This window comes from Sorex araneus, chromosome 2 (genome assembly GCF_027595985.1).
Source record: "Sorex araneus isolate mSorAra2 chromosome 2, mSorAra2.pri, whole genome shotgun sequence".
NCBI lineage: Eukaryota > Metazoa > Chordata > Mammalia > Eulipotyphla > Soricidae > Sorex > Sorex araneus.
The window spans coordinates 108,817,337-108,830,238 of NC_073303.1; the positions used below are offsets into that span (position 1 = coordinate 108,817,337).

The 12,902-nt window shown below is 38.4% G+C and overlaps 1 protein-coding gene across 1 annotated transcript in view; it reads left to right on the forward strand.

The window, feature by feature from the left end:
• Positions 1-9,397, forward strand: part of TNFRSF11B (TNF receptor superfamily member 11b) — a 28,573-nt gene extending 19,176 nt beyond the window's left edge. Inside the window, exons 3-5 of the mRNA XM_055128017.1 lie at positions 3,830-4,021; positions 6,357-6,578; positions 8,271-9,397. Of these exons, the coding sequence (XP_054983992.1) occupies positions 3,830-4,021; positions 6,357-6,578; positions 8,271-8,659 (803 nt within the window). The 3' untranslated portion in view covers positions 8,660-9,397. The remainder of the gene's footprint in view (positions 1-3,829; positions 4,022-6,356; positions 6,579-8,270) is intronic.
• The last annotated feature ends 3,505 nt before the right edge of the window (positions 9,398-12,902 follow it).

Here is a 12,902-nt window from a genome sequence, read left to right on the forward strand (position 1 = left end):
TTTAAGGGAACATTCACACGGATGACATTAGAGGGAAGCAAATTGCTAAGGTAATGGAACCCGCTAGGTAACGTACTCTGCATCTGGATGGCTGCCAAAGGACCATTTCTCAGAGGATTACCTTGGCACTACAGGGCAATTTAGTGACAAATCTCAAATGCAGCAAATTGCTCTCTAATGAGATGCGTGATGGATTGCTCTTTTTTTTAAAGGTATACGTTGTGAGCTGCACTGCTTTCAATCGCCGTGTACCTCCGTGTTTCACTTCGGCCTGGACGGCTTCAAACGGCAATGGTTTTTTTCTTTTCTTTTTTTGACAAACATCAGAACTGTTAATTGATACCTAAAGAGTAATTATGCTGCTATTAATGAGGCTCTAGAGTGCTAACAATGAGCAGTTATCATTAATTATGTAAGAAATGAGAATGATTAGGGAAATGCATTCCATTATTAAAAATGAAGCTAGTTCTCCCTTCGGCCTGGGAGTTCATTGTCTGGGAGGATAACGGCCGTAGTCGCATCCCTCCAAGGCATTTATTCTTGGCGTATTCGAGATGCCCAAAACAATAACAACAAGTCTCATAATGGAGACGTTACCGGTTCCCGCTCGAGCAAGTCGATGAGCAACAGGATGACAGTGACAGTGACAGTGGCCTTTGACAAAAGAGATAATCAAGCCAAGAGTATGAACTTGTCTACCAAGTACTTTCACCATCTGCATTTTGAACAGCACACAGTTTAAGGCCAGAGCACACAGAATAATTTTTAGTTGCAATGCAAAGACACAGTCATGAAGTTTCAAGGTAGCTTGTATCCTTTCATGACTTAGGAAAATTAAGAGTATTTATTTACTTCGGTAGAAGTAATAATAATAATAATCAGTGTAGAATCTGGCTAATTGGAAGCAGTGTTCCTTGATTTCAGCTCTGTTAATATTTTGGGCATGGAGATGCTCAATGTGGGCATCTGTCCTATGCATTGCAGTTATAGAGACATCACTGGTTTGGGGACACTCATTTCCAATAGCAATGTTTCCCTGCTGTGACAACTGAAATGCTTCCAGGAATTATCATTTGCCCCTGAGATGATATAATCTCTAAAACCATTGATTTAGAGGATGCTAATTAATTGTTACTGGTTTAACTTTTAGACATGGTGAGATGCAGTTTAAATTCTTAGATGACAAATACTTTCAGTTGACAGACCAAGCCAATTATTCAAAAGTTGAAGTACATTAACTTTCCAAAGTTTTGACAATAATGAAATTAATCACAGAATGTGAAAATTGCTTGAGTCCTTAAAAATGCTCTTGAGTATTTAAGGGAGAAATTGGTGACACATCCTGATTTGTTTCAGATGATAATTTGAGACTCAAAACTAAGCCAAGTTGTGGAATAAGAAAACCCATCCAATAGAAACAGCAATTTAATTCAATTTAGTAAGTTGAACACTTAGATAAATTAAGTAAGGTTAAACTATTTGGCTTATAAATGAGGATATTTTAAAAAAATAATTGAAATGGCAAGATTTTTTTCACCAAACTCTAAAAATGTTATAAAAAAAAAAAGGAAAGCCAGGAAACTTAGGACAAAGGTACACATGTGGGGGATGGAGGGCCCTATAGTGGGGATGGTACTTTCCTTCCCTAAAAACTTTCAGTGTAGTTCCCCACGGGAAATCAAAGGTTTCTAGAAGCCAACAAATGAAAGTCCCTGTAGTGTTACTCTGAATATTACTCAAGAGCTTTTCTTTTATTTTTTGGGGGATGACCACATCTGGCTATGCTCAGTGCTCACTCCTGACTCCACATCAGGAATGAGTTCAGGTGACTATATGGGGTGCCAAGGATTGGACCCTGGTTGGCTGCATGCAAAGAAAATGCTTTTCGAGCTGTACTATCTCTCCAGTTCCTCAATAGTTGTTTCCTTTTTTGTTGCATTGAAGTCAGACTGTCAACTCTCCATTTCTCTTTCTTATTATACTTGTTAATCCCACAATTCTATTGTAATTACCTACAGGTAGCTAACAGAGTAACATTCTCAATTCCAAAGCAAAAGTTTTTTCCTCTTTGTGGTATTTCCATTTTGCCTGCAAGATCATACTTCTCATATTTGCATTGCTATTAATAAGACAAGCTCATTTACTTAAAGGGAGCGATCCATCTCTTTGTATAAAAGTTCTACCAATTATAATAGAAGGGAAGCTGAGAACGTTGGTTATATAAAGCTTCCAAGTAGATGAATAGTTTTTGACTTCTATCACTCTAAGTTTCCTTTTGTCAAAGAAATTTAAGGGCTAAATTAGATGAAAGAATGCCTTGTATCTATGACTTTCTCAGTAGGAAATCTGAGTAGACTCAAGCCATTACATCCTTACTGAACAATGACAACTGGCTTTTCAGAATATGAGTCCGTTGGTAAAGGAAGGGCTAGATCCAGATATCCAAGATGTCCAAGACTATCAGAAAATTATTATACAGTGCATTTGGAATCCCAATCCAAACATGTCTGCTTATAATATATTGGGATCTGGTGTCAAGTAGAAACACAATTGAGGAGAAAGATGTGCTAATAAAATATTTTTTAATGGACTTTTGAAAAAAATCAAGTGATTCTTGAGGTACTGTCATTGCAGCCCTGGAAATGACATTTAGTATGTGAGAATTCCTAGCCTATGACTTTCCCTTCTCTTTTATTTCTGCCTGTCACTGGTCATTACTAAAACAGCATCAATGCCTTTAAGAAGGATAGAAGGAGATAAAAAAATAAACACGCTTTTAATTTTTCTAGTTTTGATTAAAGATTTGATGAGATGGGAGATAAAATATGTTTCAGAAGTGAAGTTTATTAGCTTTTGCTTGCTTTCATTTGCCTCTTTTGGATTTGTTATCTTACATAAGCCAGAATTGACCTTTGAAAGCTGTATTTTAATATTGAAGACCAAATTTGTTCAACTAGCTTACACTAGGTGGGGGTATTTTCATATGCAAATATGCTGTAATATATGTTCTCTTTGTGCATATTTGAGTCAAGGGTTTGAAGGTGTTTATTTTTAATTTTGTCATTCATTGTTGACAGGTTCAAGTTTTCCTACCAATGATTCCTTTAAATTTATCAAGTATCTTTCACCACAAAATAAAATGCCCTTGTAGTCACCCTTTGCTGAAATTTTAATGACTGTGCTCCTTTAAAACTCAAAGGTTTAAGCCACAGTATATATCATCTTCCATTTACGAGGAAGCTTAACTGCTGGCTTACGCTTTTCCGATAGCAGCCAACTTTATGTGAACCTTCAAAAGTGTATTATAATATTGTAAATTTTACTTCTCAAGGTTAGCATACTTATTTGAGTTGCTTCCCAATTAGGATTCAGGAAAGAGAGGACTTCAGTAGAAAACAGTTGGAATTTAACCATGTAGTATTCACTAGGCCCTGAGCTAAAACAGCAATTACACAGTAGTTATATGCCAGCATGGTTTCTTAGGAATCATGCAGTGGAGCGTCGTAGAGTTGCCAACAAGATCTTATGGACACATCATCAAAGGCAGGACTAATGGACATTCTATCTTTATTTCCTTTCTCATTTTCTGAGTACTGTGCAGGCAACAGGAAAACAAAGTTGAACAAGGAAGAGAGACCACCTAAGGTATTCAATTGCAGAAATTTCCTTCTCCCTGTCTAATGAAGTGAAAAATGAAAATGCCTGAAGTTTTGTGCACCATATTAGTAGCAGTAAAAACCAAGTGAAACCACTTTCAGAAACTGTGTTAAGAGTGTGTCTGCTGTGAGAGTATTTGAGAAGGTACTAAATTTCTTGGTATTTTCTCTAGGAACCCCGGAGCGAAATACAGTTTGCAAAAGATGTCCAGATGGGTTCTTCTCGAATGAGACATCAGCCAAAGCACCCTGTAGAAGACACACAAATTGCAGTGCATTTGGTCTGCGTCTGATTCAGAAAGGAAATGCAACCCATGACAATATATGTTCTGGAAGCAGTGAATTGACTAAGAGATGTGGAATAGGTAATTTGATTATAATTATATTGCCTTTTATCTATTACCCACCTATGAGTTGGACACTGGCTATCTTATGGGAAATTAATTGTTTGCCTTTCCTGAATTTTATCCAGCTCTGACTATTCTCAGTGCATCACTTCCAAGCCATTAAGCAAAAGCTGCCGAAAGGTTCTTAACATCTCAGATAAAAATTTAGCCTCTTAATTTCTTCTTCTCGACCTGGATTCAAATCTTAGGGAATGGGGTGACTTAAGATTATGGGAGGCTAAATGATCAGAGTCAAACTTCAGAAGTATCTTTCCAGCTAAGAAGCAAAGTGAGGTTTTTGGTGATGAATTAGAAACATAAGCATGTTCGCTACATGCAATATTACCACATCTATTTAATGGGAAACTCCAAGTGCCTCTGGTGTCTTACTCTTTCACTTAGGAAATGTCACTGCCCCCAAGCCCGAGTGACCTATATCCGAATGCACCCCAGGTCTTTAGGGCCCCAGTCAACCTGGTGATCTCATCTTATCACTCCCAGCCCTAGACTAATCATAGCCTTTCTAAAATAACACCAAGGAAGATGTGCCTTTGAGTATTTCCAAAGGTTCCCAAACTTAAATGGCCTATCAACTACTTTTCTGGAAAAAAAAATGCTTCAGTTTTCCCCACCCACACCCCCTCAGACAACTACTTTTTAAAAGGTAATAAACAGAAAGTACATGTTTGTGCCCCTTGACCTAACAGCATCTGAGAAACTACTGCCTACATCCCACAAGTTCCCCAGGAGTTGGCATTAGCCACTTTGGGATTTATTTAACTACTGTTTAACTACTGATTTAACTACTATGACACTTATCAACTTGACCACCTTGTGCATCTTTGTATGGCACAGAAGCTTATGTAGAATTGAGTGTGGGCTGGGAGAGTTAAGATTTTGATTTTACAACCCAGTTCACCATTTCTGTACTGTTACTGAAATCTTAGGCAAGTCTTTTATTTATTACTTACTTATTTATTTATTTTGGTTTTGGGAGTCACACCCTGCGATGCATAGGGCTTACTCCTGGCTTTGTACTCAGGAATTACTCCTGATGGTGCTTAGAGGTGGGGGAGGGTGTGATATGGGATGCTGGGAATCAAACCTGGGTTAGCCACGTGCAAGGCAAATGCCCTACCCACTGTACTATCATTCCAGTTCCTAGGCAAGTCTTCTAGCATTAAGGCTACCTTATTTGAAACATATAATGAGAAGAAGTGGAGCTGATAGTAGATTTATACTTTATTATCTTTATTAAGTTAATAAAATTAACTTTAAAAAGATAATAATAAAATTATTATCTTTATTAAGTTCACTAAAAAAAAATTTACCTTCCATCAGACACTAGGTCAAGTTCAATACAGGTAGTAAAGAAAAGAACCAGGATTCAAACCCAGATTTGATGAATCTAAAGACAAATTCTTGGACTTGGAGATATAGTTCAGAGTTTTAGTTGATATGGTTTGTATGTCAGAGACCCCAGCCCTTTATGGTCTCCAGAGAATCACTGGATTGTAACCCAGAGCACCAAGCTGGGAGTAGCCACTGATTACTGCTGGGTATAACAAAAACCAAAAAATTAAACAAAGCCCCAAACTGAAAATATTTCTATCTACATATTCATGCCAGAGTAATTACCCTTTTCATTTCTGTTTCCTTTTGGAGCCACACTCAACAGTGTTCAGGGCTCTGTGCTCAGGGATCACTTTTGGCAGGGCTCAGGGGACAATAAAGGGTGTCAGAATAAAACCTAGGTTAGCTATATGCAAGGCAAGCACCCTGCCCACAATACTGTCTCCCCAGCATAGTACCATTTTCTAAGTGGCATGTATTTATGTTCATTTTTTTCTACTTAATGCATGCTGATATGTCTATTGTCATCCTTTTTACAAAGGCAAAATCCATGTTGACATATGTTCAAGAAATAATACACTATGCCACATTCCTTTTCAAGTTTTTTTCAAGGCACTCATTATATTTGTTTTGAAATTCATCTTGAAGTACCCTCTGAGCACAAGAAAAACCTTAAATAGAATGTTAATATCTGCATTGATTCTTAGCATTTTTTCTCGCATTTAGAGCACTATTGTATTCTTGTTAGATATTTATTAAATCCTTCCTCCAATGAGCTAAAAGAACTTTATAATGGATACAAGTGAGGTTGAGAATATACCAAATTGCATCAACATAAGGTTTAGAATATTATATCTTGGGAAAATTCAAGATGGATTTGTTTATTTTTTAAATGTTATTTTATAGGCTTTGAATAATCCAATTGTTGACTAAATTTTGTGGATTTTCCACTTTCTTTTAGATGTCACTCTGTGTGAGGAGGCATTCTTCAGGTTTGCCATTCCTGCCATCACTCCTAACTTGCTCAGTGTCCTGGTAGCGAATCTGACTGGCAACAAAATAAATGCGGAGAGTATAGAAAGAATAAAACGCCGACACAGCTCACAAGAACAAACTTTCCAGCTGCTGAAGTTATGGAAACATGAAAACAAAGACCAAGATATGGTCAAGAAGATCATCCAAGGTATGGCAATCAGAAATAAGCAAGTTGACCAGAAAGCAAAGATATCCATTTATCATAAAACAGAAATAAGGCTATGTTCCAGTAGTGTCATTGATCCGTGATGGTTTCCCATTTGCAGTGACTATTTCCAAGTGATAATATAGATGCTATTCCGAGAGACATTAGGCATGGTTTTACTATCACCTCTACCATCCATTTCCCTCAAATGAATAAAACCAAATGCAAAACTTGACCCCAGAAAATCTGCCTTTCATTCCTCAGTAGTCTTATTAGCATACCGTCTGGTGTATCCACAAGCTCTTTAACTACTTTGGAACTGACCTTGCTGTTATATTATGAAGTTATATTGCGTCTACTTGGTAATTCTCTCCAAGAGAGCTTCTAAGTGTCTTACAGATATCCATCCTTTCATTAATCCTCACAACATGACCTGTTTTAAAATTACCATTTTAATAGCATATGTTGTAAGGATTAATGAGATAAGGTTTTCAAAGTATTTAAGTTTTGTGAGAGAAAGGGCTAGTTAAAGCCATGTACTCTCATTTTAAAGTTTCTAAAGAGTTTGAGAGAGAGAAAAGAAGATGGATGATGATGGTGACAGTGGTGGTGGTGATAGCGAAGAATCCAAAGAGTAAATGTCAACTTTTACCCAGTATGAACTTTAAGCTGTAAGAAGAGTTCTGTCTTCAACAAACAATAGAAGGACATGGCAGAAAATGAGGGAGGCTTATCATAAATCAGACAGTGATGACGAGTCATCTATACTTCTCTTGATCTGTAGTGCAGTGACTGGAAATTCCTACACATCCGTAAAAATATATGTAACAGAAGCAGTCAGTTTTAGGAGACTGAGATCTTGGGTAGCCAAACGTTTCCACCTATGCAAAGATTAAACTTTTCCTCTGTTGTTGGCGAACATATATTCTTTGAAAGAATAACTAGCCCTGAAGCAAAAAAAAAAGGGAACTAAAGAATCAGAGACTTTTAGAATCAGAAGGGAACAAATCCCTGTCTTAAAAATTAGGATATTTCAACCAGGAAAGCTGAACAGACTTGCCTTCACACTTAGGGACACGAAATGACTCATGTCATTAATAAGAACACGGGTTACTCCCTCTCATGTTTGTGCCCTGCCTAATTATTGAAACATTCTCAAAGCCTGGAGTAGTCCTTGTACTCATCCATTGGATTCCCAGATCTCCTATTCTCTGGTGATAATTCCCTGGTGGGGATGTTTATTAAATACCTATTGAAGCCACTTTCAAAGTGTTTTCCTGTTAACTATAAACTGGAGAAATCTTACCAAATAGCTGACTTAAAAGCCTTATGTTTATCAAAAATGTTATGGCCTTCATTTTTTAAAACTTTATTAGGAAAATAGAATGTGCCTCTAGCTTTCTACATGTCTTCCCCCCACCCCACAACAAGGGCTTTTCGAGACACTCTGGTGAATGCCTAGAACACACATCAGTCTATTACAAAACAAAATAATATTGACCTCAGTTCTCAGGAAAAATTAGCATCACTTGACCTATGCCACGTACCACTATATCACCCCACCCTAACAAAAAGAGAGGAAAACTTTGTACTGAAACTTTGAAACTCTGAGAGAAATGTATGCCCAGGTCCTTTGGGGATGGCTATAGAAAGACGGATGCCCTGTGACTGTTTCTGCGTGTTTTCTTGATGCAGATATTGACTTCTGTGAAAGCAGTGTCCAGAACCACATGGAGCAGGCGAACCTCACCCCCGAGCTGCTTCAGAGGCTGATGGATGGCTTGCCAGGGAAGAAAGTGCCCCTGGAAGACATTGAGCAAGCCACAAAGACTTGCTCCTCCAGAGAGCAGCTCCTGAAGCTGCTCAGCCTTTGGAGAATAAAAAATGGTGACCAGGACAGTCTGAAGGGGCTGTCAGAGGCCCTCAAACACTTGAAAGCATACCACTTTCCCAAAACGGTCACTCAGAGTCTAAAGAAGACCATTCGGTTCCTGCGTAGCTTCACCATGTCCAAACTGTATCAGAAGCTATTTATGGAAATGATGGGGAAGCAGGATCCGTGGGTCAAAATAAGCTGCTTGTAACGCGGAATATGGTCATTGAGCTGTTTCTGGGCCACATTGGATGGATACGTGAACTGTTTCTCAGGCACCTGAGGGGAACAATGACATCTTCCTCAACACCAAGAGTTAGGCTGGACCATAAAACGCACAAGAAGCTATGGTGTGGCGGAAGAACTAACAGCTCCTCCCCACCCCCCAAGTTCAATCATTTCCAAATAGTTTCTCCAACTGAAAGATCTGGCCCAATATCTACTGACTATTGTTTTCTCTTATTACTACGTGCAGTAATTCAACTGGAAATAAGAAAATAGCCTCTATTGTGCCTTACTTAATATGGGAATGTCTAACTTAAATAGCTTTGAGTTTTCACCTGTTTTAGATGCTTTTATTAGAAAGCCATATTTTTTTTTCAGTAAAAGTTACTAATATATCTGTAACGCTATTACAGTATTTGCTATTTATATTCACTCAGATATAAGATTTGTACATATTATCATTCTAAGGGGAAATTGTGTATGACAATTTTAGAAAGAAAAATTATATTCTGTTTATTATTATGATAAATGAAAGAGATGAAATATATATTTTTGATGAAGTTTGTAGCATTTTTTAATAGGTACTGCCATTCTTCCTGTGTCGAGTGGCCTTGTAATATAATTCTTGTATAGGCTGTAATATCATTTTATAGAAAATCCATTATTATTAAGTCAATTGTTTAATGTTGGAAAGTGGATGAAATATAAATTATCTGAATATTAGATGCTCTGAGAAATTGAATGTACTTTATTTAAAAGATTTTATGTTTTTACTATATAAACATCATTAAATTCATCAAATTATTTTTTATTGCTTTTCTTCTATCTTTTATTTGAATCAGACATTAATAGATCAGAGTTGTCACAATTTTTCCTATTATTTTATCATCAGGGCTATCTGAGAATTGTTAAAGATAAGATTTCTGTACCAGTATACTCAATATACTGAGAAACCCTGTAAAGAACGGTTGAACCTTGAATTTTAAACAGATTCCAAAATATCTTATATCATATTGCCATCTGCAACTTAATTAGAAAAAATTGTGTAATAAATGAAGTTCAGGGTCTTGAGGGAAGGAAAATAGCACTGTAGCACTGTCGTCGCATTGTTCATCGATTTGCTTGACCAGACACCAGTAACATCTCCATTGTGAGACTTGTTGTTACTGTCTTGGGCATATTGAACACACCACAGGTACTTTGCCAGGCTCTGCCCTGTGGGCGGATACTTTTGGTAGCTTGCCAGGCTCTCTGAGAAGGATGGAGGAATCGGGTTGGCCAAGTGCAAGGCAAACGCCCTACCCACTGTGCTATCGCTCAAGTCCGGGGAGGAAAATATCTTGAATTATTCACAAAGAGAAGACAGGCCAATCAGGAGGTGATGATATTAAGACAGAGATTGTGTATTATAACCATTGCCAAACAAAGTAGAGGAAGTGAAAAAAATCCCCCCTAAAGAGTGTCTGTGGAGGACCGTTTGCTGACATCTTAAATTTGGACTGCTGGCTCCTAATTCTATGAAAACACTCAGTTCTGTTTTATGTTTGCTCGTTTGTTTGGAGACCGATCTGGCAGTGCTCAAGAGCTACCCCTGGCTCTGTGCTGTGGGGCTCACTCAGCAGTGCTGGGGACAGAATCTGGACATGCACTCAGCCCTTTGAACTTTCTGACGCACATCGCTCTCGTGCGTAGTAACTGCTTCTTCATCAGTCACCAAAACAGCAGCATGGATTCTATCCAAACCACAGAGGTGGCAGAATTGAGATGGCTCTGAAAGTAATAGCATTTTCCCTTATCTTCTTCTTTTTTTTTTTTGGCGGGGGAGGGGTGGAGCGGGGATTACACCCGGCAGTGCTCAGGGGCTACTCCTGCCTCTGCACTCAGGAATTACTCCTGGCAGTGCTCGGGCAACCATATGAGATGCTGGGGATCGAACCTGGGTCAGCAAACTGTCCTCCCTACTATACTATCACTCCAGATCCCCCATGGTTTCTAGTTATCTATGTTCTTAATTAAAATTCCCAATGCCTAGAAGAAAGACTCTGGTTGTCCTAAATTGTGACTGTGTAAAGACAAGGTCAGGGAGGATCTGTCTTTTTTGTGTTCTTTACTTTTTGTTTTGTTTTAAATATTTGCAACTCCCAAGAGTGTCTTATGTAGTGAACAGGTTGTACCATTTCCCATTCTTTCCCAATCTATTTCTCTCTCTCTTTTTCTTTTTTCTACACTGAGTTAAAATATAATGTTAGCACGAAGTCTTTGCAAAATCATATAGTTGTGGCTACTTTGATAAGGGGCAAATCCAGGTAAATATACACAAATTTAAAAGGAAATAGCAGAGATGAAGACAAGAAACTCAAACCTGGAGTTCCCAGTGTTCCAGTACTTAAAACAAGAGAAAAGTGATGCAGAAATAAAGTGCTGAAATCATGAACAGGCAGATAGAAGTTAGCTAATGACCACTGACTTTCCCTTCAGAAGTTCCAGTTCTTCCACCCAAATTCCCATCTGAATTTGAAATGAAATGGCCCACACAGCATCTGAGTTTAAGAAAACATCTGAAGTTTATAGCATCAAATGTAATTTGTGAAAATGCTACTGTGATGGCTTCCCTGGAACCCTGAGTTCAGGCTACTGCAAACTTCTCTCTAAGGGAGATAAAATAGGTAAGTCATAAAAAAAAGTTTCCTTTTTCATACCCTCCACCAAGTCAGGAATTTTGTAAAACATGCATTGATGTGTTCTTATGAATAGGCCAATGTCAATGGATTTGTGGGAAGAATATCATGTACGCAGTGGCCCTTTGCATTACATTATTTCGGGAGTACATGATACCAACCCAAAGAATTACTGTTAACGCTAACGTTGGTAACTGAGTTCGTGTCCCCTGCATTCCTTTCCCTTTATTGTTGCGATGACCAGGGACCCACTCACACTGGTTGTGGAACCCTCACATATTGGTGTAGTGTTCAAAGGGCCAGACTCTTTAGTTACTTCGGTACTCACACACCTCTACTGAGGCACCAGGGCATTCCATAGAGCAGAGCTACAAGGACAGTTCTAAGTGTATGTGGGTGGTACCAAGGCTCAAATATTGATGTCATGCTTGCAAGGTAGGCACTTTTGCCACCAAACTATTAATTTTTATCTAAGATTTGACATCAGAGCCAGAGGGATAGTAAAGAGGTTAAGTGTTTGCCTTAAGTACGGCACACCCAGATTTGAATCCCTGGCACTTCACATGCCACCAGGAGTGACCTATGAGCATAGAGCCAGGAGTATGCCCTGAGCACCACTACATATGACCCCCAAGCCCCCCTAAACATAAAAAGATGTAAGATATATGCTGAGTCCTTTTTAATTTTTTTACTTTTTAATTTTTTTATTTTATTGAATCACCATGAGATAGTTACAAGCTTTCATGTTTGGATTACAATCACACAATGATCAAACACCCATCCCTCCACCCACCCGTGCACATTCCCCACCACCAATAGCCCAAAAGGGGGGTATACCCCCCCTTTCCAACCCTCCCCCTGCCTCCCTGGCAGACAATATTCCCTATACTCTCTCTCTACTTTGGAACATTATGGCTTGCAACACAGACACTGAGAGGTCATTACGTTTGGTCCATTAGCTACTTTCGGGATGCATCTCCCATCCCAGTTGGTTCCTCCAGCCATCATTTTCTTAGTGATCCCTTCTCTATTCCATCTTCCTTCTCCACTCCACTCATGAAGCAGTCTTCCAGCTATGGGGCAATCCTCCCGGCCCTTGTATCTACTATCCTTGGGTGTCAGCCTCATGTGATGTTATTCTATATTCCACAAATGAGTGCAGTCCTTCTATGTCTGTCCCTCTCTTTCTGACTCATTTCACTTAGCATGATGTCCTTTTTTAATCATCTTTCTGTTTCCCACCCCTTCTCCCCTTTTAGGTCTATGGTCATCCAGTTGTCCCAGTTTAATTTATTTTTAAAAGTAGCATTTTTTCAATTAATTGTTCATTTCTCTTTATAAAAAATAAGTTGGTGATACTTTTTTGGGCATCTTTGTGGACTCTTTTATCCCATCACTTTTTGAGTCTATCTTTCATAATATTACACTCTTCATTGCTCTCCTGTATTCTAAAATTATTTCTGATTATCACTTTGTCAGTTATGTCTGTTGTTTTTCTTGCCTTTTTGGTATGGCTGTTCTTTTCCTTTTCTTTCTTTTTAGCTTAATATC